Source organism: Amphibalanus amphitrite, unplaced genomic scaffold, assembly GCF_019059575.1.
Source record: "Amphibalanus amphitrite isolate SeventyFive unplaced genomic scaffold, NRLGWU_Aamphi_draft 000609F_arrow, whole genome shotgun sequence".
In the NCBI taxonomy this organism is placed as follows: Eukaryota; Metazoa; Arthropoda; class Thecostraca; order Balanomorpha; family Balanidae; genus Amphibalanus; species Amphibalanus amphitrite.
In genome coordinates this window covers 97207-122643 of record NW_024882103.1, presented here as the reverse complement: position 1 = coordinate 122643, position 25437 = coordinate 97207, and the positions used below count along the sequence as shown (strand labels likewise).

General features: G+C 49.4%; 3 protein-coding genes across 6 annotated transcripts in view; 1 reads left to right on the top strand and 2 right to left on the bottom strand.

Annotated features, from left to right (window-relative positions):
* Positions 1 to 81: 81 nt before the first annotated feature.
* On the top strand, positions 82 to 13324 carry LOC122363187 (2-amino-3-carboxymuconate-6-semialdehyde decarboxylase-like). The gene is made up of 8 exons (XM_043332153.1): positions 82 to 1149; positions 2475 to 2672; positions 3042 to 3135; positions 3464 to 3606; positions 11388 to 11610; positions 12002 to 12141; positions 12712 to 12804; positions 12994 to 13324. The coding sequence occupies exons 1-8, from the start codon at positions 1093 to 1095 to the stop codon at positions 13054 to 13056; spliced, it is 1011 nt and encodes a 336-aa protein (XP_043188088.1). The 5' UTR covers positions 82 to 1092; the 3' UTR covers positions 13057 to 13324.
* Positions 13325 to 13393: 69 nt separating this feature from the next.
* Positions 13394 to 17387, bottom strand: LOC122363186 (actin cytoskeleton-regulatory complex protein pan1-like). Its single transcript, XM_043332151.1, has 3 exons — positions 16863 to 17387; positions 16285 to 16474; positions 13394 to 16019 (listed from the first exon to the last, which is right to left on the bottom strand). The coding sequence occupies exons 2-3, from the start codon at positions 16472 to 16474 to the stop codon at positions 14407 to 14409; spliced, it is 1803 nt and encodes a 600-aa protein (XP_043188086.1). The 5' UTR covers positions 16863 to 17387; the 3' UTR covers positions 13394 to 14406.
* A 597-nt stretch (positions 17388 to 17984) lies between these two features.
* Positions 17985 to 25437, bottom strand: part of LOC122363182 (ubiquitin carboxyl-terminal hydrolase CYLD-like) — a 65679-nt gene continuing 58226 nt past the window's right edge. For all 4 annotated transcript variants that reach the window (XM_043332145.1, XM_043332146.1, XM_043332148.1 and 1 more), the window contains 6 exons: positions 25022 to 25116; positions 24484 to 24671; positions 23990 to 24098; positions 23552 to 23667; positions 21209 to 21428; positions 17985 to 20195 (listed from right to left, as the gene is read on the bottom strand). In XM_043332145.1, the coding sequence (XP_043188080.1) occupies positions 20005 to 20195; positions 21209 to 21428; positions 23552 to 23667; positions 23990 to 24098; positions 24484 to 24671; positions 25022 to 25116 (919 nt within the window). In that variant the 3' untranslated portion in view covers positions 17985 to 20004. The remainder of the gene's footprint in view (positions 20196 to 21208; positions 21429 to 23551; positions 23668 to 23989; positions 24099 to 24483; positions 24672 to 25021; positions 25117 to 25437) is intronic.

Genomic DNA, 25437 nt, shown 5'->3' with positions numbered 1-25437 from the left:
CATGCTTGATCAAAAGTACAAAAAAAAATAGCACGGTTCATCTCATGATCGAACAAAAGGTTATGGGGTTGTCCGGTCCTTTAGCTTTATAGCTCCTTTAGCTCAACGATCGCTTGACGCTTCCGTCGGTTGTACTGAAGATAAACGAAAGAGAGGCATGAGGAAAAGGTAGGCAATCATCTTTTTGTCAAATGCCGTATTGCGTATACTTTTTACGGCAAATTAGACCCTGCATAATCGGTTATCGAGTCATAGCAATTCGTGAAAGCCTAAATGACCGCTAAACGGCTCTTTCAGGGCACTACACTCTGTGAATGGGAACTTTGTAGACTTTTGAGGTAAACTTAACGTTATTTATTAAACACAGCGGGCTCCATTCCGAGATCTGGTGCACTTCCCGTGCCTGAGTGTCACTGTCATCAACAATAAACATAGATCAGAAGGTACGGGCTCTGGCGAATAGAAATGCAAAACCCTCACAGTGATCACACTACAGCATTGCTTCGCTATGACAAATCGCTATAACAACCCTCTTCGAAGTGTTGTGCGAGCCTTGTAGGACGATGCTGACGGATTCGGTGACATAGAAAGCTATCCGTATGCGACGTCTTCAAGATATCAAGCATAAATGAGAATGGGAATCAGACACTTTTCTTACGGACCAATGCAGTACAAATTTATGCTTTGGCGTTAGAAGCGTCGCAGGTCCTAAATCAATTTTAATGCATACGATACCAAATAAGCGTATGCATGTGGACTTCAAATCTTCACTGCTTTGCATCACCAGTTCCAGTGAAATGTATCCGTCTGGATCTGTCGTCTGGAGGCCTGGCCCGTCGGCCACGCCCCCAGCACGAGCTCAGACAGATGCGGAGTCGGTCTGGGGTCAGTTGTCCCAGACGAGAGGACGAGATCCAGCTGTGACTGGGAGGGAGGGAGAGTGGCGTGGACAGTGGGCGGAACGGACAGAGTGAGAGGGAGACGGTGACGGAGGGAGAGAGAAGGAGGGAGAGAAAGCTAGGGTAGCGGGAAAGTGACCAGTGGTTGGAGGCGGATACTAGAGAAGAGAAGAATATCCAAGACAGTGCAAACATGAAGATCGACATCCATAACCACATTCTACCGAGGACTTGGCCGAACCTGGCGGAGGTAAGGGTGATAGCACGAATGGGGCTGTTACAGGGTGTTCCAAAAAAATGAGCTTCCTAACTAATATTGCTTATATCTCCAAAACCGTATGTCCTGGGCTAATGAGAGGTCCCTTGTTGGAAAGAACGGTCAATTTCGGTTATAATAGTCTACTTAGTGTGACTCTGAATTAATACGTATTACACCGGCGGGAACGACAAATGTGTCGCGAGATCGGGTGAAACACGGCGACGGCGGTAAACGTGCATTGCTGATGGCAACGCACGACCCATATTGGAGTGTTGAAATACCTATTGGTTGAACAAGTTCACCCATTCAGTCTTCAATTTTCGTAATAAAATTCACGTGCGAAGAATGAATAAACATACGTGAACTGAAATATGCAGACAGATGTGAAGAAATTTCAACCATATCCGATACCGCTAAATGTTTCACCAAGAATTTGGTATCAAATTGTGCTTTTTACAATGCTGGCGATTGTGCTTTTTACAATGTTGTGCAGGATAGGTAACGGAATTACGGCCTATATAGATGTAATTTAATTGCTCTTTCTAATGAGTGGCTTCCTAAAGCTGTAGGATGCACGGTTGCCGAGATACAGTCGATCTTAGTTGGGGGCTCACTTTTTTGGAACACCCTATATCTTTTACCACTGGTTAGGGTGCTAACGTGATTAGAGCTATTATCTTTTATGGCAAGGGTGCTGGTGTGTATTGTGTAAGTCTGTTATCCTTTACGACAGGTCGGTAAGTGTGCTAGCGAGTGAACGTTTATCTATGCGATTGTGTACATTAATTCTGCTTGATTCGGGTTAATTTTTAGATTCTTCAAGTCAGCATAGTCAAATGTTAACTACAATGCGTGACAAAAAACCGTAATGGTACCTATGTGAAGTGTAAACACTGAGAGACTAGCACGCCAGCGAAAAACCGTGGCCGCCGTCAACATTTTTAACGTTGCTTCATTGATTATATCCACCCATAGGTAAATATCTAGAGATGCGAAGCCCGCATAATGCGACCTATTACAAGTGATCTAGGATAGTCAAATGAGCGTCCGGTACGAGTATATTCGTGAGACATCGGCTTTGGATGTGCACCACCACGTCTAGTAACATGTAGTAATGTTACCGTATCACGATTATGAGCCACACAGTATGCTTCGACAACACGACCTAAGCTCTACATGCATATTAATCGCCGCCACCCCTCACATCATTTCACAGTCCCTTCACTCCTCAGTTCAGTGCCAGTTCCTTCAGTCGCCGAACTAAACCACATCACCCTGCTGAAGCCTCTGTCGCCCTGCGCTCCCCCTTCTCACAGAGGTACGGCTACGGCGGCTTCGTCCAGCTGGAGCACAGCGAAGAGACGTCCGACTCAGCCCGTATGATGAAGGACGGGCGGCTGTTCCGGGTGGTTCAGGCCAACTGCTGGGACGCAGAGCGACGGCTGGCAGACATGGACCAAACCGGTGTCACCGTGCAGGCGCTCAGCACGGTGCCCGTCATGTTCAGCTACTGGGTGGGTGTTCAAAAGGGATAAAGGACCTTTATTAGGGGCATTCGAGAACTGACTGGCGGGCTGGCAAGTGTCAGGATCCTGAGTCAGGACAGAACGTTACTACTTCTTATTCATCAGCTGGTGTGATAAAGAAGGCTGGGCAGTGGGCTCACTGATCTGATCGATTAGATAACATGTCATATGTCTTAGTGGAGGTTATAGATACCTAGCCATCATTTTCGTTTTCATTTTTGTTCATTAGATTTCTAAACGGTCCGTATATTCGTCCGTCCAATTATGCACCTAGTCAATGTAGTCATTTATTACAATGCACTGAAAGCCGATGCGTATTGCCGTCGTTTTTCTAGTTTTGGTTATCGGCGATTCCAGGCGAAGCCGGCAGACACCGCCGACCTCTCTCGGCTGATCAACGATGACCTGGCTGCGACGGTGGCGCGTCACCCGAAACGGTTTGTTGGTCTCGGTAAGCATGGACTCATCATGCTTCATCGGGGAAAACTGCGACGGAACACATAAAGCGTGCAGCTATTCGTTACAGCATAAAACAAACCTGCCTTCGATTCAATTTATCAGCGATAACGAAGACGAAGCAGCAGCGTTGAAAGGCCGAATTCTATAGTTCATCCACAGTTTGATCAAAGGTCAAACTTCACCAAGACAAATCGTTTATAAATTACATGAGCTCTAATGATGATGTTAAGTGTCCATTACTAATCGACTCTCCTAGCCCTTCTTCGTGTTTCCTTCCCACACTTTGTCTCACACCCGATCACATCTTTCATCTCCCGCAGGCACCGCGCCGATGCAGGCGCCGCTGTTGGCAGTCGAGGAAATAAAACGGCTCACCACCGAGCTACGTATGCCGGGCATCCAGATCGGCTCCCATATCGGCGACTGGAACCTGGACGCCCGAGAGCTGGACCCCGTCTGGAAGGTAAATTGGGACCTGTCTAAGGCTCTTCGTAAGAGCTTTACGTACCGTCTAGGCTTTCGCAGGAGCTTACTCCCGCATGAACAGTGGATCCACATTCAACATCTACGTCTTTAATCTTACTTCATTTCCACATTCTGACGTATAATATATATTAACACATGGTTTCCCGTGTGTAAATGGTTTTAACGCACGACGTGGATGGATTGGAGCACGAGTGTGTTAATGCACGAGTGAAACGAGTGCATTAACGCACAAGTGCTCCATTCCATCCACGAGTGCGTTAAAACCATTTATGCACGGAAACCATGTGTTAAACTAATTAATACATGCTTAACGGTGCGAATTTAAATTAAAATAAACTTAATCCATGACACTAAATGGGCCTTTTGTGGGAATTCTTAGAATAAAGTCAATGACCCTTCCGAAAATCTTCAATCGAGAAATTCATCAATGCACGCGCGTGCACCAATTTAAATTGGTGCACGGCTACCTTCGAATTAACGCACGGTTAATCTCCAGTGAACGCACCGTAAAGCATGTATTAATATTAGTTGGTAACTTCCGGTTCAGGTGATTCTAATGTTCACTTTTTTCCATGTTCACCCACTCCACAGCAGTGTTCGCCATGGGCCGGGCCAGCCCAATGGGCCATGGGCTGGGCTGGGCTACGGGCTGGGCTGGGCCCTCAAATATGAAGGATGGATGGGCTGTGGATGGGCTGGGCCAGGAACTGTTAAGTGGAGTCAGGGGCTCGCAACTGGGACAAAAACTATAACTACATAGCTTATTACTGTGCAAGACTAAAAAACGAGTCAATAAAGCACGCATGCAATGTGCATTGTGCATGCGGCTCGCAAAATATTGTTTCTTTGCTACCTTTGGGTACCTGTGCGGTGTCAATAATTTTTAACACATTCATTTTTGACGGGCTGGGCCGGGCTGGGCTTTGACGCTTTTACCATGAATGGGCTCGGGCTGGGCCGGGCTGTAAACCCATGGGCCTGGGCTGGGCTGGACTAAGATTTTGCGGCCCGTGGCGAACACTGCTCCACAGTCCACTTCAGGCGTCATGAGACGCCGCCTCGTCCCTCTGCACCGCTCCAGGCTGGGTCACGCCGTCTTCCATTTCTTGCCAGTGACCCGCTTCTCTGCAGCCGTCCGCGCTTTTCACCAGGCGCTGTTCCACGAGCTTGTTTCCGGCGGCGACCAGCGAGAGGACAGAGGAACCGAGCAAGAGCCCCAGATAGCCGCCAGTGAAAGCCAACAAGTCCTCCAGGCTGAAAGTGGACACAGTCATCATGACGCGCCTCACTCGGGACGTCGAGAACTTGGCCTGAACGAACTGTCGATCCTTTTTAGGGACACGTCGATGCTTGAGGACCTTAGCTAGTGGACGTCGCAGTGGTTTTCTCTTGGAGCCGGGGAGAGCTTTGAGTGTGATGCGATCCTGTGCGCAGGGTCTTGGACAGTTGCAGGCTGTATCTGAGTCATCGCTGAAAAACTCCGAGGCTCCAGCGCCCAGCACATCGCAGTGACGCGCAGTGCAGAGTGGCATCCCTTTTGTAACGTTGCTTTCCATGCTGCATCCCATCCAGGCCATGAAACATTGGCGCTCGCACGTCGCAACGCTGTAGTCCGGGACTGGGTTGCATGGCTGTCGTTTCAGGTTGAGTCTCTCCTCTCGACTGATCGTTATCTTCATATTACGGTGGATTTTGTTGTCGATGACAAGCATAGCGTGGTCGCTCGGATTGTATCGAAAGAAGTCTCGTTCACTGTGGAATATGATGTAATAGTATATTTGCGCCGATTCGTCCCAACCCTGCACTGTTTCCGGATCAAGAGTTAAGTTGAGTTTGAAACGAGACAGGTCGCATAGAGCCAATGTGACGCCCATGACTCCATCCCCATTAAGGACAGGCCAGGAGGTCCCCTTCGTTCGCCTGCCGTTTTTCAAGGGGCAGAGATCGTTTGCATTTAGTATGGTCTTCATCCATGATTCACTGTTGGATAATAGAAGATCCTGAAGAGATTGATCAGAATCCACGGATTGGTGAGTTATATTTACAACAGGATCTTCACTGTGTTCTGAGGACTCTGTTGACACGCCATCAACGTATTCGTCTTCTCTCTCCTGATGTGCCGTGTAGCAATCAACGTCCACCGAGCCAGGGAATATGGACACATACGGTGGTTTGAAATCAGTATCGAGTCGAAACTGCAGGGTGGTTGGCTCAGAAAGGAAGTGCACGATTTTGATCCCTGTGAGAGTCAGCCAGGCGATCAGCAGGACCAGTTGTACCACGCGCAGCAGCACATCAGAAGGCATGTAACAACTCCAAGCCATAATTACCATGCACTCGATGAAGTCATATACGCATGGATACTTTATCACAGGCGCGATGCAGTTCTTCAGCCGCTGTCACTTCTTTTGATGAACGCGATCACGATGTTGTGTCATACACTTGGTTCCAGGTCTGATGTTCGAGGGTCTGTGTTGCTTGGTCTTTGAGCACAACTTCCAGCAGACCACTAACAGCTCTTGCCACAGCTGGCACCCACCACTGACTGCCCATCGCCCAAGTCACGGATAGGAGTCCATGTCTGAGGCAACACGACATCTTCTTAATTACATCAAGTAGGCCGGCATGGACGCAATCCATTAGAGGTAGCGTGACGAGGCGAATGAGCGGTGTCACCAGTTATCGCATTGCGTGCATATCCTGCGATCCTGCTTACTTAGGTACGTCTCAGCCGTCAGTCATGCGTCCCGCATTGCGGTTGGTTGCTATTACAAAAGGAACTCTGCGCATAGAATTCTTGGAGCTACCCAGTACCTACCACTTGATCTAATGACATTTAGAGATCGTTTTGGCGCTCTTAACCCGCGCATGACCGGGGGGGGGGCTCTAAAGAGCCCCCCTCCCGTTTTTCGGCAATACCTATCTTCTAAACCGCTTGACGAATCAACACGAAACTTGCAGAACCTTCAGCGTCATTAATTTGACACCTTGTTTGTGTTAACCCTCGCCGCACAGGCCATTTGGCGTCCTTCGACGGCACAAGGGGAAAGGGAGTGGTACGACCACGACCCCTTCCAGGGCCTCCTCTAACATACCCACTGGGTGGGCAAATGCCTACCCAGTCACCACAATTGCCCACCCAGTGGCGTCGATTTGCCCACCCAGAAGCAAATGCAAAAGTAAAGGTCCGGTCAGACGTCCGGTAGGAACTACCACTTCGGTTTCCCGGGAAAAAAAAACCTTGCTAGCAGCCAGTGCCCCAGCCCCCAATCACTGCAGTGCAAGTTATTTTTTACAATGGATGCATCTGAATGCAGGGGCGGTAGCAGACTTGGCGTTTGGGGGTGGGGGCAACTTGGCAACTTTGCCAACCCTCGGAGGGGGGGGGGGGCGGTGCTAGCTTACAGGGGCCCATGGCCATAGCGGCCTCAAAGGCCCGTATGGAACCCCAGAGGCCGATGTGGGCTCTCAGAGGCCAGTGCGTGACGCCTAAAGGTGTAAGCCATGGGTCCCCAGCCAGACAACAAAATAGGGCCATCAGAGACCTTACAGGCTGATTGGGGACTAAATAGGGCCTCAATTTGGAGCCATCAGAGGCAAATGTGGGCCTCAGATATCAGTTTGAGGCCCTTATAAGACTGACATTGGTCCTCAGAGACCGGCATCGATCCTTCAGAAGCCAGTACGGGGCCCTCAGAGGCACAAAAGGGTCAGTCTTGGATCTCAGAGGCAGAAAATGGGCCATCAGAAACCGGTGTGGGACCTTTAGAGGTCGGTTTGTGCCCTCAGAGGCCAGTTTAAGGCCCTCAGAGACCAGTACAGGGCCTGAAAATGGCAGTTTGAGGCCATCAGAGGCCGACTTAGGCTCTCAAAGGCTAATGCGGGTCCTTGAGGCAAGGATGGGACCCTCAGGGGTCAGTGTGGCACCCTAAAAGACAGGCTTGGGCTGGTGTTGGACCCCAGAGTCCAGAAAAGGCCAAGTTGAGCCCTCAGAGCCGATGCAGGTCCTTAACCCGGCAGTTGCTGGGGTATTTCGCCACCCACCGTTTGCTGGGGGGGGGGGGGCGTTAAACGCCCTCAGCCGATAACTCGAGAACCAATAGGCGCATCGAAACGCACGAGGCGGCAAACGAAAGAACGCGACGAGACGCTTCAGATGAGTACTTTAAAGTTGAATTTTGAGGTCACAGGTCGGGTCAAGGTCACGTCAAACACCTGAAATCGGACTTTCAGTAGCATGGACTTCAGGACTTCACAATGGGCGCCTCCCGTCATAAACTCTGTCAAAACGGTGCACAATCCATCATATAAGGCCTACAAGAGTGTCAGCTCCATGTAGGGGTCAGTCAAGCATAGGTCAGGGTCAAGGTCAGGTAAACCGGGTAGACACATATCCCCGAAAATCAAAACTGATATTCGCAGCCTGTGACACATGTTTTATGGGTAATTTGGGGCGCAGAACACGATGGTGACATTCATTTTATCATATGTGTACGTGTTTGGGTCAAAAAGTTCAAATTAAGAAATGCATGTATCATGGTCGTGAAGTAGTCATGAGAAATTGCCAAGATTCAGTTCAAGATTTTGGAAAATGCGGAACGATAATCAATAATCGAAGATAGCCATTTGATTGTTCATGGTATTGGCAGTCTAATGGCGTTTACGGCATGTCTGTATGTCTATTCTGTGATTTTATATGTTTTTTTGAACATATAACGTGTTTGGTCGAAAACCAAGAAATCATGACGTCACTGAAACCTCGATCTCAAAAATTTTCCGGCCGATTTTCTTGAAATTTTGTCACAATAAACGTCAAACAATTCCCTAGAGGCACTCAAAATTTGGCGTGCCTGCGGCGCGCCGTTTTTTTTTTTTTTTTTGCTATGGCCCAGCTAAAAAAGTGGGGGCGTTTAACGCCCCCCCCAGCAACTCGGGGGGTAACCCTCGCCCGTATAGGGGGGAGTCGAACGGACCCCCTCGATTTTTTTGCGAATAACTCGCGACCTGTGACCTCTTTTCCGTGACCATGTTTGGCCGAAATCGCGATTCGGCGTATGTCGGCTCGCATTAGCCGCGCGTTTGCAAGCTTTTCGTGATTTCAAACGTTCAAACATGTGATTTGATGTTGCTCCCATACATAAGGGTGGGTGTCAAGGTCACCTGAAGGTCAGGTCACGTCATTGACCTTTGGTGACCTCGGGTGACCTCGGTTCACTTTTTCGAGTTTTTTTCATGTTCTAGGCTAGTTTTTTAGCTGAATTCGAATTTAGCAACCATTTGAACATTTACGAAGTAGTTTTGGTGCCTTCGTAACATGTTACGAAGCTGTCAGAGGCGGTTGACACGTAATACGAATACCCGTCACAACCCCTACCGGTTGACCTGACCTGACCTGACCCGACCTGGTCTAAATGCTTAAAACATCATCTCTGATCAAAATTAACACTATATTCGTGATCAGCACCCCGGAAAACCACACAGCAGCCACACTTTACGACTTTCTAACAGGTCCCGATTTTCCCGGTTTTCGGGTCATTGACCTGACCTGGAAGGTCACCCGATGACCTAGGACCTTAAAATTGGGTATCATCGGCTTCCTCTCGTAACGGGCAACACGCTCGTTTTTTTCCGTGAAGCTCTAGCTTGATCAGGGGCCAAACGCGAGGGGGGGGGGGTCGTGCCGCCGAAGGACGCAATGGCCTGTGCCGGCGAGGGTTAAAATTGGGTATCATCGGCTTCCTCTCGTCACGGGCAGCACGCTTGTTTTTTTCCGCGAAGCTCTAGCTCGATCAGGGGCGAAACGGCAAGGGAGGTCCAACGCCCCCCCCCCCCTATACGAGTACCTACGTTCGCGGCTGGAAAAACACCAATACAGGGGATGGTTAAAGGCCGGCATCGGGTCTTCAGAATCCAGTGCGGGGCCCTCAGAGGCTAATATGGGCCTTTACAGGCCAGCATGGGGCCTCAGAGGTCAGTGTGGGACCCTCAAAGACCGGCATGGGCCAGCAGGGTAGCGCGCTACAAGGCCAAGGATGTATTACAAGTAGATTAAGGTCAATAAAAGCCGTATTTAGATTAAGAGGACGCGCCAAGAGTAAGCTGACCATGCCTCCGAGGCAGCGAGCATCACCTACCTATTCGATTTCTGGTTCAAGGAGCAATCATAGTAAGTTTAACTCTGCACTTTTGCAGTCTTCTTAAAATTTTAAATGTATGTAGACTAGAGATGTCAATCGGATACCAACTTTTTGGTATACCGATACCAAACTGGTACCAACTTGGTATTTGGTATTTTGATCCTAATGTTGTTGGTATTTTGTTGGTATTACGAATCCGGCTAATGTATAAGAGGATACGAATTCGGTAAAAAGTTGGTATTTCCCTCATGTTCCCAAGTTGGTTTGGTTTCGGTATTTTTCATGGTTTTGGTTGGCCTTTGGTTTGGTATCGGTATCCTGATTTTCCGTTATTGATATCACTAATGTAAACAATAGGCATACCTATAAGGTGAAATACACACGAAATACCATATCACACACGACAAACGTTAAACTATAAATGGCACAGTTGGTTGACTGTGAAAGTGACATAGGCCTTAACCCGCCCCCCCCCCCCAGTCGCAGGTGAAAATGGTTGCACCCCAAAACAAGTGACTGGATCTGCCCTTGGGCTGGGGAGCGGCGAAAAATTTTGCCCACCCAGTGAAAAATCCTTAGAGGAGGCCCTGACCCCTTCCCCTAGCGTTTGGCCCCTGATCGAGCTAGAGCTTTGCGGAAAAAACGAACGTGTTGCCCGTTACGAGAGAAAGCCGATGATATCCAATTTTAAGGTCCTAGATCATCGGGTGACCTTCCAGGTCAGGTCAATGACCCGAAAATCGGGAAAATCGGGACCTGTTAGAAAGTCGTAAAGTGTGGCTGCTATGGGGTTTTCCGGGGTGCTGATCACGAATATCGTGTTAGTTTTGATCAGAGATGATGTCTTTAAGCATTTAGACCAGGTCGGGTCAGGTCAGGTCAGGTCAACCGGTAGGGGTCGTGACGGGTATTCGTAATACGTGTCAACCGCCTCTGACAGCTTCGTAACATGTTACGAAGGCACCAAAACTACTTCGTAAATGTTCAAATGGTTGCTAAATTCGAATTCAGCTCCAAAACTAGCCTAAAAACATTGTAAAACTCGAAAAAGTGAACCGATGTCATCACAGGTCAATTGACCTGACCTTCAGGTGACCTTGACACCCACCCTAAATGCATGGAGCAACATCATATCACATGTTTAAACGCTTGAAACCACGAAAAGAATGCAAACGCGTGGCTAATGCGAGCCGACATACGCCGAATCGCGACTCCGGCCAAACATAGTCTTGAAAAGTAGGTCACAGGTCAAAGGTCATTTGGGTCAGGGTCATCAAATTTTCAGGGTAGGTGTAAAATTGAATAACTCGAGGGTACTGAAAGTTTCGTCGGCGATCGACCGCTTTTTACGCGAGTTATTCGCGAAAACTGAACAGGGGTCCGTTCGACCCCCCCCCCCCCCTATACGGTCGAGGGCTACAATACTAAGCAATAATCTTTGTCAAATTACCATGTGCTCTCCGAAACAATGTAATTATTATGGCACATTTATGCATTTACTACATTCTACATATCGACAGTTCAAATTTCTTTATCGTTCACTCCTCAGTTATACTCACCCGGCACATCCAGCACCCGTATACCCACTCCACTGCCCCCCCCCCCCTCTAATCACCCCCAGACGTGCGAGGACTACGATTGCGCCGTGTTCGTCCATCCGTGGGACATGGTGATGGGCGGCAGGTACAGCAAGTTCTGGCTGCCCTGGTTGGTGGGAATGCCCGCAGAGACCGCCACCGCTATTGTGTCGGTGCTGATGGGCGGAGTGCTGCAGCGCTTCCCCAAACTGAGGCTCTGCTTCGCGCACGGCGGAGGATCGTTCCCGTATACGGCCGGCAGAATCGGTATGTGGGGTTCCAGTATCCCTATTTAGTCTCTACTTGGTCCCTACCTGTTGTCGTCAGGGGAGTAGGTAGGAGGCGGGAGCTGGAAAAAGAGGGGGAGACGCTGTCGGAAATGAGGATAGAGTTAGGCTGTGGAAATGCTAACTCGAACGTGTTGCAAGTGCAGCACTACTGTCGTTGAAAGCGAATTACATTGAAAGGTGAGCGTAAAATTAAAAAAACAAAAAAAAAAAAACAAGAAATATACCGACCAGGGTCTAATGTTTAGTTATAATCATTTTCAAGCACGTAGACTGTGGATCATCAAGAATGATTACAGTTAAGTCCATATGTTGTGTGCGGCATCATATTTGTAATCGATGTTCGTTCCGTTTCGGTTTTTCTCCGCCAGACCACGGTTTTCGGTGCCGGCCGGACCTGTGTGCCCAGGAGACGTCAGTGCCACCTAGTGAGCAGCTGGGGAAGTTCTGGTGCGACTCGCTGGTGCACGATGCCGCTGCGCTCGACCTGTTGACAGAGGTGGTCGGGAAGGTAGGTAATGGCTTATCGGGCTATACCGTATTGACCTGGATCGGGGCGAACGTGGCTCCCGCTGCGAACCAGCTGCCTCGGTCGGAATTTAATGCGGCCAGCTGCTGGGGAAGGGCCGGCGAGTGACAAACAGGGCTGGGGCGGAGGGGCAGGGAGGGGAGGGAAGTTTCAGCACTGGCGACAGGCAGGGACCGAGAGTCCGTGGGAACAAACACCGGCAGCGGTTCCCGGGGTTTCAGTGGGTCCCTAGTCGTTCACGGCGCCAGTCGACCCGGTAAAGGTGAAAGTACCTACTTCAGGATCGAAACAATAGAAGCCTTATGGGGCGGGAGATTCGGTGTCATGAGTCGCCAAACGAATTATTAGCATTTAGATTCGGTGAATGAGAGCGTAGATGCTTTTAAAACATTTCGCCTAAAAATGGCATGATCTGGCTTTGGCATCCAATTCCAGACCTCAAATCAGCTGGAACTAATGATTGAAACTATGCCTTTACGCGGTTTATACCTATGCATTGTGCAGTGTGCATCAGTAAGGAGTAACTACAAATGCACCGTTTCTCTGTCGCAGAAGCGGGTGATTTTCGGCTCGGACTACCCGTTCCCGCTGGGGGACCTGCACGGAGGCAAGATCGTGGAAAACCTCGGCGACCCGCAGCTCAGGGTAAGGAACAAATATAAAAAACGGGTATCACATACAAACATGTGTTGTCGGCATACGGAAAACTCATCGGATCCATTATTTTGCCGACTGGCGACTGCAGGTGCCAAAGATGTAGGTATATACAATCATGTAGGTATATATTTTTTGCAGCTAATGTCACATTATAATGACCACTTTCTCTCTTTTCAGGACGACATTTTCGCCCAGAATGCACTGGATTTTCTCGGTCTGGAGAGATCCGCCTTTGAGTAAACATGTCTCGTCCCGTGTGAAGTTGTATTGCGTCAAAAACTGCATCCATAGTGCTCGCTACGTCACGGAAACAGCAAGGATCGTGACAATGAAAAGCTACCACAATATCCACAATATATGTACAATGCATATCTTTCATGTTCCCACAATGAATGCCTGCTTAGGTACGGGCAGCGGACGAGAGTGGAGGCGATTCATACGACTCTCCGCTTGATCTTCGATTCATATTTCGTATAGAGCTCGTTGAAAAATAAAGAGGCACATTTCATCTTTTTGTTGCAAGTTGACTGATTGGGACTTGACTCGCGGCAACAGCAGTAATTACGCGTTAGAAGAATAAATCAAGAGTGCAAACACGTTACAACCACCCACAAATAACGCCAATTCTACATCGAATCTACTACATCGATTTACGCCAACAGACAACCAGGCGAAACGCTTTCAGGCACAAAATCACAACTGCATTTATGCAGATCACACATGGTGAGCTCACTCGCGAGCGTCGGCTCTACCCACTGTCTTTACGGGGAAACAGCTACATCTACTGCTGATTGGTTAACGGCAGAAATCTGTGACTACTTTCGAAACCATTTCAACATACTTGTTTCCTGATAATACATGCAAACTGCAAAGCATAAATGTGTCTTTCGGTTTGCGGCGTACATGAACTTCGACACCCATGCTAGAACGGTTATTATAGTACTGAAAACAAAAGTCGACTGCGCCGAACCGGTAAAGCGTGATTGATCACACGTTATGAGACATAAACCCGATTGCTTGCTGCTGAAACAAGCTCGCCTTGCGTGTACATCATATGTATGTGTGAATTAATTATCAAGGCACTTGTAAAACCATTGCTCGCCAGGGCCAATTCGACTCATTGCCTGCTAAGTGCTAGGCAAGCCAAGATAAGTACCTAATGTCGGCTGCAATTAGCTCCCTGTAATCCTAGAAAAATACTTTCATAGCATAAGATGAGGCAAATGTAGAATGGACTGAAATAGCCCCTGCAATGATTTCTTTTATTGTACTCTATACGTGCCCTCAGCTCAATAGTGACGTCATGCAATAAGTAGCTAACTAGCTGAATAGCTGAATACACGTAGATGTATTCATGAGGCAGAGTTGCCATAGTCCATTAGCGAATTATAATTCAAATTGGCCAATAAAAATTCTAACGCCTATGATTGATAATCATCATTGGTAGGGCAATAAAACTAAAATTAAAAAGTGACCAATTTGTAATTGCGATTTTAGAACAGTTTTCCAATAAAACTACGAAAACTGTGAGGCCAAATCATTCCGAACCTGGCATCACACTCTAAGTACGCCCACCCTCACCTCCCTCTTTTACGGGATCCGGTCGAAGTCAAGGGAGCAGGTCTTGGTGAGCGACAGGCGCCGGTGCTGCGCCAGTCGGCGTCCCTCCTCCCCCGTCAGAGGGCGCCACTCGCCGCGGCGCGGGTCGAACTCCACCGCCGATCCAGTGGGCTCTTCAAACACGGGCGCCGGCTCCCCGTCCTCCTCCGACAGTGTCAGGTACACGAGCCGCCGAAAGATGGCAGCACGGTCGCGCCGGTGAGAGGTCAGCTCACCAGAGATGGACCAGCGACGAGAGGGCACTCCGCGCCCGGAGCGTAGCTGGGGTGGGGTGGGAGCGAGCGGGCGGGAGGGTGCGCTCTCTCCAGCTTCGAGAAGCGCAGGGGAGGTGGATTTTTCGGTGGAGGGGGTAGGGTCACTTGCTGGATGGCGCGGAGAGGACGGAGGCTCCTCCGGGACAGAGTCGAGGCGAGTCCGTCGTGGTTTGATGCCGGAAGGGACGGGAAGAGGACATGGTACTGGCGTGTCCTCGGGATCATTGCTGACCAGTTGGTCTTGTGTGTCACCGGACGATTCGGTTGTTTCTGGCACTGCTGAAATTTCTTCAACAATGAGGTCATTGAGGTTAACTGGTTGGTCGTCTTTCTTTTCTTCCTTCGTTGAAGCTTGGTCAGAAGTCGAAGGCTCAACATCAGCAGATAGCTCGTTGGGAAGGTCGCTTGACGCGGATGCTTTTGGAACCGAGCTGTCTTCTCTCTTTTCCTCGGTAGTTGTCTGTTCAGTCGTATCTTTGTGAGGCTCAGCAGAACTGCTAAGTGCCTTTTCATCATCGTTGTTGGTATCCTGGATGGACGCAGACGTTTCGCTGACTTCTTCAACTTCCAACTGTTTACTCTCTGCATTAGACGCATTCTTCGTTGTCAGTGCCTTCGCCTCAAATACGTCATCGCTTTCATAACCATTCTCGGTGGGTGCTGGAACAGCAGGCGCTTCATCCATGCTGGACGTTTCTGACAGCTTACTCTCCTGAGCAACTCGCTCCACCGCGCTTCGATTAGCATTTTTACATAGCTTCTCCGCTGTTTCTCCATTCACACAAACGCTTTCCTCCTCTTTATCTTCTGACTTCGAATGGCATCTTCCATTTTTGAGGATACCACAAGGAGCATGCCTTTCTGCCACACTTCTTACCTCATCTTCATGCAGAGCCGAGAGACTGCCCGTGCCTCGCGCAGAACGCCAGCCTTCGCGGAATCTCACCCTCTTCTCCTCTGGATGTTCTACCGGCCTGCCGTTCTGCCCCTGCTGAGCAGCCTGTTGGGGGCTCTGCTGGGAACCTCGCTCAGCAGCCAGCTGAATCAGATGATCCAGCAGCGGCACTCCACCCGCCTGCTGACAGCGTGCAGCCCCCTCCCGGTGGATCGCCTGGCTGGTCATCTGAGTCTCGTCCAGCGGGTCGGGGCGCAGGGCGAGCGGGCGCAGCGATACGTCCGAGTGCTCCCGGGACCCGGAGGTGGAGGTGGATCCGGACCCGGACCCGGAGCGGACACGGGATCCGGAGCCGGAGCCGGAGCTGGAGCCGGTGCTGGAGTCGACTGATTCCGGGTCACTTGAGGCGGTCGAAACGATAGAAGAACGTCGATCTATGAACAAAGAAAGGAATTGATGCAAGTTATCAGAGAAACTTTCTGTAAATGGAAAAAACAGCGAAAACATGCCGATTGATTAGGAGATAGTCATCGATATAAATATAGCCGCAGCAGGACTATAGAGAACGACATAATTAACGTGATGATTTTTCTTTGTCGATGTATGCCTGCTCTCACGGGAGGAGCTCGTCCGTGACCAGGGCCATCCTCTGTCAATTCCCTTCCCGTGCCCCAGCCCCTTGCTCCCCTAGCTCCTCACCGAGATTGACGGTGATACCGCGTCGGACCCTCTCCGCAATAATACGGTCATAGGCGCTGAGCCGACGGCCCGAGGAGCGGTGCGGCGGCGGCTGGTTGTCTGAGCTGGTTGAGGCTCGCCGCAGCCAGGCTCGACGCTTCTGCTGCTGGTGCAGCGGCTGGGCGCTGCCGCGACGCTCCTCGCTCGTCATCTGACGATGGAGAGGGGTGGAGGGTTATCTGGGGTCAGCAGGTGGTTATTAGAAGGAACAAATGGCCAGGCTGGTCATCTGGACCCAAAAGTGCTAGGAAAGTTAGATGGGTGATAGGGATTCGAGGATTTATTTGGGAATCAAGAGGGTTAGACAATGGGCAGGTCAAGCAGAGACCAGGTAAGAGTCAGTCTGTCCTTTGAAGATTGAAAAAGTGTCATGATAAAAACAGCTGACTGCAGGCTAACGATGAAGTATTTCAACCCGTGCTCGGTTAAGTGACAGATTCACCTTAGGCTGATGCCTGATGAACCAATGACGATGCAAAACCTTCATACAAAGAGGAGCTATGAGATCAATAGCAGAACCAATCCCCATCACGGCTCACCTTGTCTGTTTCCCGCTCGGCGGCCGGTTCACCAGCTCCCTTCACGATACTTCAGTCACGTCAGTCCTCGGACCACAGTCAGTGTCCCACCACGACTGGGCAATTCAGACTCAGTGACCGCTCGCTGCCACCCACAGCACTCCACAGTGTGCCAACGAACTTCAATAGCCAACTCGCCACAACACGAGGCTTACGTTTTTTTTCAGATACCACTCATCGTAAACGTAAATAAAATCTCCTACACTGGATTTGCTCGTATACTTTCGATCTTTGCAGCTATTTACAGCAACTTCTTACACACAGCCATCCACACAAGTTTTTGCACGGGATTCCCACACGCCGCCACAATCGTTCCCCAGTGGCCCTGTGCCCTCTCGAACGTCGAATGGCCCGTGCCCGCTCCAGCGGCCACCCGTACACACACAGACAGACATACAGGCACCGACAGCCGGCACGAACGGAGCCCGTATCGACCTCGGACTCTGTTGTGGTCGTCGAGCCAGTTCCATCGACCAAGGCGACGTGGCCGCGGTTCGGTTAGGTGGTGACCCCCCCCCCTCCCCACACACACACCTCACCAAGTGACCGGAGCGCTACCGCTTCCCTCGTGGGGGTTTGGTTCGATCGTGTCCGCTCCGTCCCCCCTCCTTCCTTGCTCGCCCGTCACCTACAATGTGCTATGGTCCAATGAGCGCGTGCACTCACTATATCAACGTACGACTGTACCCACGTCATGAGGACGGGAACGAAGGACATACGGAGAAGGATCGATCGGCCGAGAATGGCGAACAATGTGTGGGTGTGGGTGGAAAGGGGGGCTGGGACCCCAGTGACCGAATGCAGGTCAGTTGTCTGGGAATCGGAACAGCGCTACCGCAAATCGAAGGCTCCTCACACCTCAGGTAGTGTTATGAAGAACACCTCAGGTAGTGAGTCATAGGTACAGACTAGCCAATGCTGTCCGTGAGGCTTCGAGGAAAGGGAACTTCATTTATAAGGAACTGTTTTGGCGATGATAAGATTGTATCTACTAGTGTGACATGAAGCAATAACAAGCTGAAGTGATCTCCTCGTCTATGAAGGTCGTTATACTAGTCGCTCTAATGATCGGAAAGAAGTTGATAACTATGCTATATATTTTTTTCCCATAGGTATCACATTCGTACACCACAGTTGGGGTTAACAGCCAGCATTCGCAATCATCTGCCTTACTAAGAAAACTCAAAAGGATTACGGCAGAACAAAAGGGGAGGAGGACACATTTCTGGTCTCACAAACAATTAACGGTAGGTGAAATAACAGAATAATTCTTCCACACGGAGCACTAACGATAAAATCGATTACAACACAACATCGGGGCTCCATAGCGATTTCATCATACATTTCAACACAGCGCTATGCAAGGGACTCGGGTCCACACGAAGGAATGAATTCATCAGTGGCACGATACAATCAGAGAATCCCCACTGGGTCGGGGAAATGTCAACAGTGTCACCACTTTATATGGTGATTGGTGACATGTCACGAGAAGCGGCAATTACGCTCTGCCATTAAACATACGAATAATAATACAGTTTTCACGCCAAATATTACGAGGATGATAAGTATAAATATAAAAAGTGCAACATAACCTTGTTTATCCACGCGTCACGTTAATATAGCCGATATTATTCCATAGAGTACGCATGTTTTGGTATTCCATTGAACAAGGCATGGTCTATGTAGCAGCCATGACGCAGGTAGGTCCCGTTCCAAGATTACGGTCCCGTTCCACCCTTCACAAAATCCGTGGAACTGCGATCAAAGTAGAAAGGGAAGCGCCACACCTGTGTCGGTCAGACAAATCCAACTCCAAACGCTGCAATGTCATGGAAGCCAAGACGGGAGCTCAGAAAGGGGACAAATAATCAGGACACTTTGCAAGGAACGTAGTCATATGACCCACCTACCCCTGTATATCGAAAGATTTATCCAAACAACGTGTCCTTTCCCCAGTAAGCTCCGACAAGAACAGCAAAATATTGCTGGGCAGCCACCACTCCTGAAAACAGCTGCTTTTGTCCACGGCACCAGCTCTGCAGCGCTATGGACATTTCCATACCGGCTACAATACTCCTATTCTTTTCCATCTGAAAAGGTATCTGATTTTTTGACACTATTCAGTTTTGACTGACAAAAGCGGCGGATATTCGTAAATGGCCCCCAATTTCAACTCAACAGCTCGGACCAGTACACATTGTCCGCATCAAATACAAAAAAAAAATCAACGTCTTATTCAGGCTTCTCACCGATCGACGCTACCAGCAAACACGGCCAATTCAGCTCAGTCAGAATCGTTCAGCGCAGCCCATACGAATCCCTTGAAGAAAGGTGTGGGAAGGGGCCAGGCACCAGCCCGGCATAGCTGTCAACGCAGCTCGGTCGAAATTACCACCTAGCCCGGAGCGTGGTTTCAAATCAGACACCGTGCCTTCAAATAAGACACTATGTGTCTACAAATCAGACACCATTGAAAATAATCGACTCATGTAGCTTAGTGTCAGCCTAAGGGTCGAACTCCGAGTCAAAAGACTCTCGGTGGCTGCGAGGTCTGGGGAGGACATCGTTCTCTTCGTTCGAGGGTGGCTGGAAGGGGTAGGATGATGGGTATTGGAGAGCAGGCGGTAGAGCAGGATATTGTATATTCGGCAGTATTGCGACGGCTCACTACAGGCATACTCAGCTCACAGCTGCCTTCATTAGCAAAATGCTCGGTGGATCTTTACGGGCAGCAGCGTGGGCTAGCGGAACTATCTTTATCGGCCACAGAAAATGCAGGTCCTAGCAGATTCTACTGAATTCCACTGATTTCGGTTGTTTCTACTGGGTTCCGTCAGGTCCTACAAACGTTGAACAGAATCTACCGGATCTCGTTAACCTCCGACCGCTTGACAGCTTTACCACATCCTACCGACTTCTACGAGCCCCCACCGGAGTCTACCAACATCAAAACAAGCAACCGACTTCCCATACCACTCTTTACACCCCTCTCGTCAAGTCCAGCTCTCCACCAACCACCTTTAGCCAGCCTTGTCCTTTTCCACTGCCCCTCCCCAGTGTTGATGCACTACATCAGCTCGTCCACCCACCGCTTCCACCACCTCTACCGGTACATCATGACGTCCCTGCTCTGGTAGAAGCACATGTAGCCGTCGCAGAGTAGTCTCCGCGCGTGCTCAGGCAGTCGCTTGTCGTCGGTGACGGCCAGCAGCCCCCGCCGACCTTCCTCGTTGAGCCAGCGGGGCAGGTCGGGCACTCGTACCACCTCCGGAATGTTGTACCCGTGTGCCTCGCCTGGGGGCGGGTGGAGGGGGGGGGGGGGGTGAGTGTTGACCTCTAGGGAAGGGGTGGGAGGGTGTGCGTGGACCCCTGGGAAAGGGGGTGGGTGAGTGTGGACCCTTGTGGAGGGGGTGAGGGGGGGGGGTGAACACCTGGGGATGGGGTTGGCGAGGGGTGAGTGTGGGCCCATAGGTACGGGCTGTGAGGAAGAGTCTGGACCCTTGCGGAAGGGCAGGGAGCGTGAGTGTAGAGCCGTGGGGAGGGATAAAGGGTGAAGTTGTGTCCCGGTGGGCACTGGGCTAAAACTGACGAACAACCGTGGAAGAAGTAAGAAGCTAGCAATTTAGTTCAAGTACGAAGTGACTGTTGAGCGTTGAGCCTGATACAATCATCATATGCGCATTGTGGTAAACATTGGCACAATTGCTGCTCCTAGAAGCAGTGCTATCGTAAATAATTACGATAGCACTGCCCTTTTTTCCATGGCTGTTTCCATGAAATTTGTGCATGGCAACAACGGAAGTTCGCAGTATTCGGGGAATCGCCGGTCGTTCGTGCACAAATGCGGCGACTTGAATATGAAACGTAACTAGTTGCAGCATACATCAATTATTAATCAAGCGACAAAACAGGTAATGCCTTACATAACTTACTATTTCATTAGACAAAATGTCAACTTCGCAGAACACATGGTATTAATAATACACGTGGTCATATGCCACATTCTAGCACGGGCTATGTCCATGATTTTACAGGGCTTTCATAATACTATGTATCTTCAGTGCCCTATTTCTACATTCCTATCGCATGCTTATCAACTCCTTTCATAACTAACTCCTTGCCCTTGCCCATATATTCCCCGTCTATTTCCATCAACCTCCCCCTATCTAAAAAAAACTTCAGTCCCTCCATTCACTCTTCTCACCCTGCCCATCATCCTCCTCTCTTTCCTCTTCTCACCCTGCCCTTCATCATCTCATCTTTCCTCTCTAATCCTTTCCATCTCCCTTCTTCCCTCCCCCACCCACCTTTCCGATCGGCCATCGAGTCGAAGAACACCCATCCAGCATCCGGGCCATGTCCGGCCTTGGTGAAGGTCACGTAGTGAGACGTGTGGATACAGACGACAGCGAACAACTCCAGGTAGGTGCGCGGTATGTGCGCGTGCTCTCGCAGCTCGGTGAACTGGTGGGGCACGCGCAGCGGCTGCCGCGGAGGGTGCGACGACCGGGAACGGTGGTTGTGCGACTGTGGAGAGCGGGGAAGGGGTTAGAAGGGGGAGTCCAAGAGGAAAGCGGGTGGCAGGGTTGGGGGAGGGGGCTTAGTAGGAGTGTGTTTAGCTGACATAACAGGGGAGTGATGTTATGCAATAAGTTAGATCGTCAGAGGACTATTGGAAGTTGTAACACTTCCAAAGATCATCTGAAAAATGGAAAAAGAAAAGTGAAACAGACGGAGGAGGATTTCATGAAGGGTATACGAGAAGAATTAACAAGACAGGTAAAAGTGAGAATAGATGATAGAGCAGCAATTTGGTGCAGTCAAGTAAGAGGTCGGGACGCCAGCGAAAACCATGGTAAAGCGTCGCTTAGCCAGTTTAACCCGCGCGGGGCTGGGGGGGGGTAAATTTTACCCCCCTCGCGAATTTTTGCAATATCTCAAAAACGGCGGCGCGCAGCGCCGCCAAACTTTCAGTACCTTTTCTTACATCAATTTGACACGTTCCCTGAAATTGTGAGCGAAATCCGTCGGATTTTTTTTTGAGAAATTGACGTTTTAGTGACGTCATGTTCGCCATTTTCGCCTCAAAAACGGCAAAAGTTCAAACGCCGCTAACATCTTCATTTTTAAAGGAACCAAGACGTAACAAAAAAGGTTATACGTAAGTCTACTTTGTCTATCAAATGGCTATCTCGTTTTTTTGAAAATTTTGGATTTTGGCCCAAATTTTTCTAAAAAAAACTGACTTTTTGGGAAAATAATTATAAAATCCAAAATTTTGAGTGTATCGAAAAAACCGGAATATATGTCAGAGAAGTGGTCTATGTGCACCTACATACCAATTTTTAGAAGAATCGCTTCAAAAATGTGGGAGTTATTCAAGATTTTATGACGTCACGACACACAAAAATTTTGAAAGATGATTTTTTTTTGGAAGTTCTAGACCTCGTACGGAAACAAAAATAGCACCATTCGATTCACCGTGAAAAACTGCATCAGATAGACACCTTTTTAGGCCTTAACAACCAACTTCAAAATTTGACCTCACTTGACCTGACCTTGACCTGACCTCGACCTGAAATTCATCCAGAGGTGGTCCATATCACTTATTGAGTGTGCCTATTGAATTCTATGAGTAAAATGACCCATAAAACATGTGTCGCACATGCCCTTTTCCATATTTTGTTTTTTGGTGACCTGACCTGACCTGACCTTGACCTTGACCACTGAATGATATTGTATGCAACGAATATTGTCTTGGTAGCCTAAGAACACGTTTTGGGCAATCAGTCTCAGTCGATGACTCCATTCTTCGGCAACTACGGTGCAAGGCCGATACTGTAGAAACTTGCAATTTGTACCCATGACCTGACCTTGACCTTGACCTCAAACTTTAAATTAAGTATATGTTTTTAGTAGTTCGTGATGAGATCTTTCGATTGGCGTTTGATTTTTCCAAATCGGATCATTAGTTCGGGAGATAACAGGGGGGTAAAATTTACCCCCCCCCCCAGCCCCGCGCGTTCGGCTGGAGACCCCAGCCCCGCGCGGGTTAATACACCTAGTACTGGCGGGCTATTTCACTTAAACACGACATCAGACATTCACCATTGCGAAGCCCACGAAATTCTCACTAAATAACTTAACGCATGTTACCGTGGCCCGGGCACTTCACAGAAAATCGATATGCTCAGACGACCAGCACACACGACCAGCGAGTGTTACAGCGGGTTGAACGACATGTTCAAAACGCCCCAGCATCGCTGCACTCGGCAGGCCTAGACACGTACTAGGGTATGAATGACACAAAGCAAAGGTTTGCACCGGGTTATGCAACGCTTAAACGGCTAGGATTATGTAAGGCTGACATTTTGACAGATCGACCACGAGCCTACCAACCAGAAGCTGAGAATCAGCAAAATAAAAATCACAATAACCACACACAAGCTGGCAAAGTCTCAAGTTAGTTCAAATAACGCTAAAAAAAAATCAAAATAATCCCGTCATTCATATATCAAAGCAAATGCTTCCCAACTTCATCTTCCCTTTCCACACCGAGTCTACTGAAACGTCAACGTCGTATTCATAGTATCGGACAGCCCGGCAATACACCACAGCAGCTGCAAGCCCCGCCCGAGCCCCCAACTAACCATGATGTTGCACTTGGAGCAGTAGGCGGTGGTCATCAGCCCCAGGCCGCTCTGGTTGAAGCAGCCCTTGCACTCCCACTCGGCCAACCGGCCGCATACGAAACACTGCCGCGGAGCTGTCAGAAACGAAAGGAGAGGGTTAGACACTGCGCTGAAATTCAGTCAACGCCGGTGCGAGCCATCGGACTCTTAAAGACACGACGAGTAAATATGTCAGGAACGGAGCGTTACATCATGATTTTAAGGACGTGAATTTATTTCAAGAATAAAAAATTTGTTCACAGTCCAAAATGCCCTACTCGAATATTTGTTTAAATCGCAGAAAGATGTCGTGTTATTACCATAACATTATCTAATACAAAAGCAAAAACAAAATACAGAGAAAATATAAAAAACATCGCTACGCATCAGTAGAACACAAACGTGCCGTCGACTCACAGTTCTCAATGACATCTGTCACGTCCAGTACCATACTGGGCAGGATTCGCGAGTACATCTTGTAGTCCTTTCCGAACCGCGGCATCTGGACGATCAGACAGGACGGAATCTGGCGGCCGGAGAGAGACGGGGAGAGGTGGCGTCAGTGGCGGAAAAAATGTGCAGTACATAACTACGGGTTGTTTGAAACAGACAAGCACTTTAATTCGTTAGAAATGTGTTTTTCATTTATTAACAACCGGAGCAGTACTGGGTGGGGCGCGGGGGGGTTGCATATTGTAGAACGGTGTACGAGTGCTCAGTGCAACAAGAAAGCAGATAAACGCTTTGAAATAAGACACGCATCCGGTTTTACCGCCTAGAGTTCCTTTGAAGCCGTTAACAAATTATTCACCAACTAACTGCCCACCACATTCCTATTAATCTCTCAACCTCACTTCACCTAGTCAATCTCACAACTTCTTTCCCTCCACAGCCACCCCGTCCTCCCTCACCTCCTTGAGTTTGATGTCACCACTGCTGAAGCTCTGGTCGAACAGCTGCTGAACGCTCGGTAGCACCAGACTGTCGTCCTTCTCCACAATCAGCTGGTAGAGGTACGACTCCTGGCCGGAGGAGTAGCGGAGGAACGGGTCGGCGTGCAGCATCTGAGCCAGCAGCGACTGAAGAAACTCCTCGGGGTCTGCCGGAAAGGAGAGGGTCGGAGTTAGTTAGGAGACGGAGTTGCAACAATGGCTGAGCAGTCACTGAACATGATATCTTGTGGAGTTGATTTCACGCTGAATGGATGCATTAAACGTGGGGTGACTATCAGCGCCCCTAGCGGATCAAAGCCGAAAACCTTAACCTTTGCTTCAACATTCGCCAACTCACTCAAACGACATTGCCTTTTAGTTTGCGCCCATTTGCCGTCCATTTACCGTCTCTAAGCGCTTCTGAAATGCAATAATTCAGGCATGAAGTCCACCTCGAGCGACTACCCTTGACCGACCCTGCATTACGCTAAAACCTGTAGCGGGGCGCGGCTCTGACCTTTCTCCTCTGATGTGAGTCCACGGACAGAACTGAGAGTCTCCAGCATCTGACGGAGCTTCATCACCCGGTCCGCCCGCACGTACATGGCTGACCTGGGGTCACAGGAGAGATGGGTTAGATGGGGTCACAGACGAGCGAGCCAGGCGAGCCAGCGGTCAGAGACAATACAGCGGTCACAAACGGTCATAGCGAGAGAAACCAGGAAGCAATCATAGATAAGACGCACGAAACAGGAATCACGGACGAGACAGAGGCTATAGAACAGTCAGCGGTCATAGACGAAACATATGAGACCGAACTGTCACCCTACGTGAGAAAAACAGCCGAGACAGCGATCGCAGACTAGCCCCAAATCTTCCTCACTTGTAGGTAATTATCTCAACGTCAGACCACGTCGACCCTCTTTCCAATGA

Excerpts from the sequence above, each read along its gene's own strand:
- LOC122363186 (XM_043332151.1), bottom strand. The coding sequence starts at position 16,474 with ATGACGAGCGAGGAGCGTCGCGGCAGCGCCCAGCCGCTGCACCAGCAG. Across the intron at positions 16,020-16,284 it reads CGGTATCACCGTCAATCTCG|ATCGACGTTCTTCTATCGTT; the intron begins GTGAGGAGCTAG and ends CTTTGTTCATAG.
- LOC122363187 (XM_043332153.1), top strand. The coding sequence starts at position 1,093 with ATGAAGATCGACATCCATAACCACATTCTACCGAGGACTTGGCCGAAC. Across the intron at positions 2,673-3,041 it reads CCGTCATGTTCAGCTACTGG|GCGAAGCCGGCAGACACCGC; the intron begins GTGGGTGTTCAA and ends CGGCGATTCCAG. Across the intron at positions 3,136-3,463 it reads GAAACGGTTTGTTGGTCTCG|GCACCGCGCCGATGCAGGCG; the intron begins GTAAGCATGGAC and ends CATCTCCCGCAG.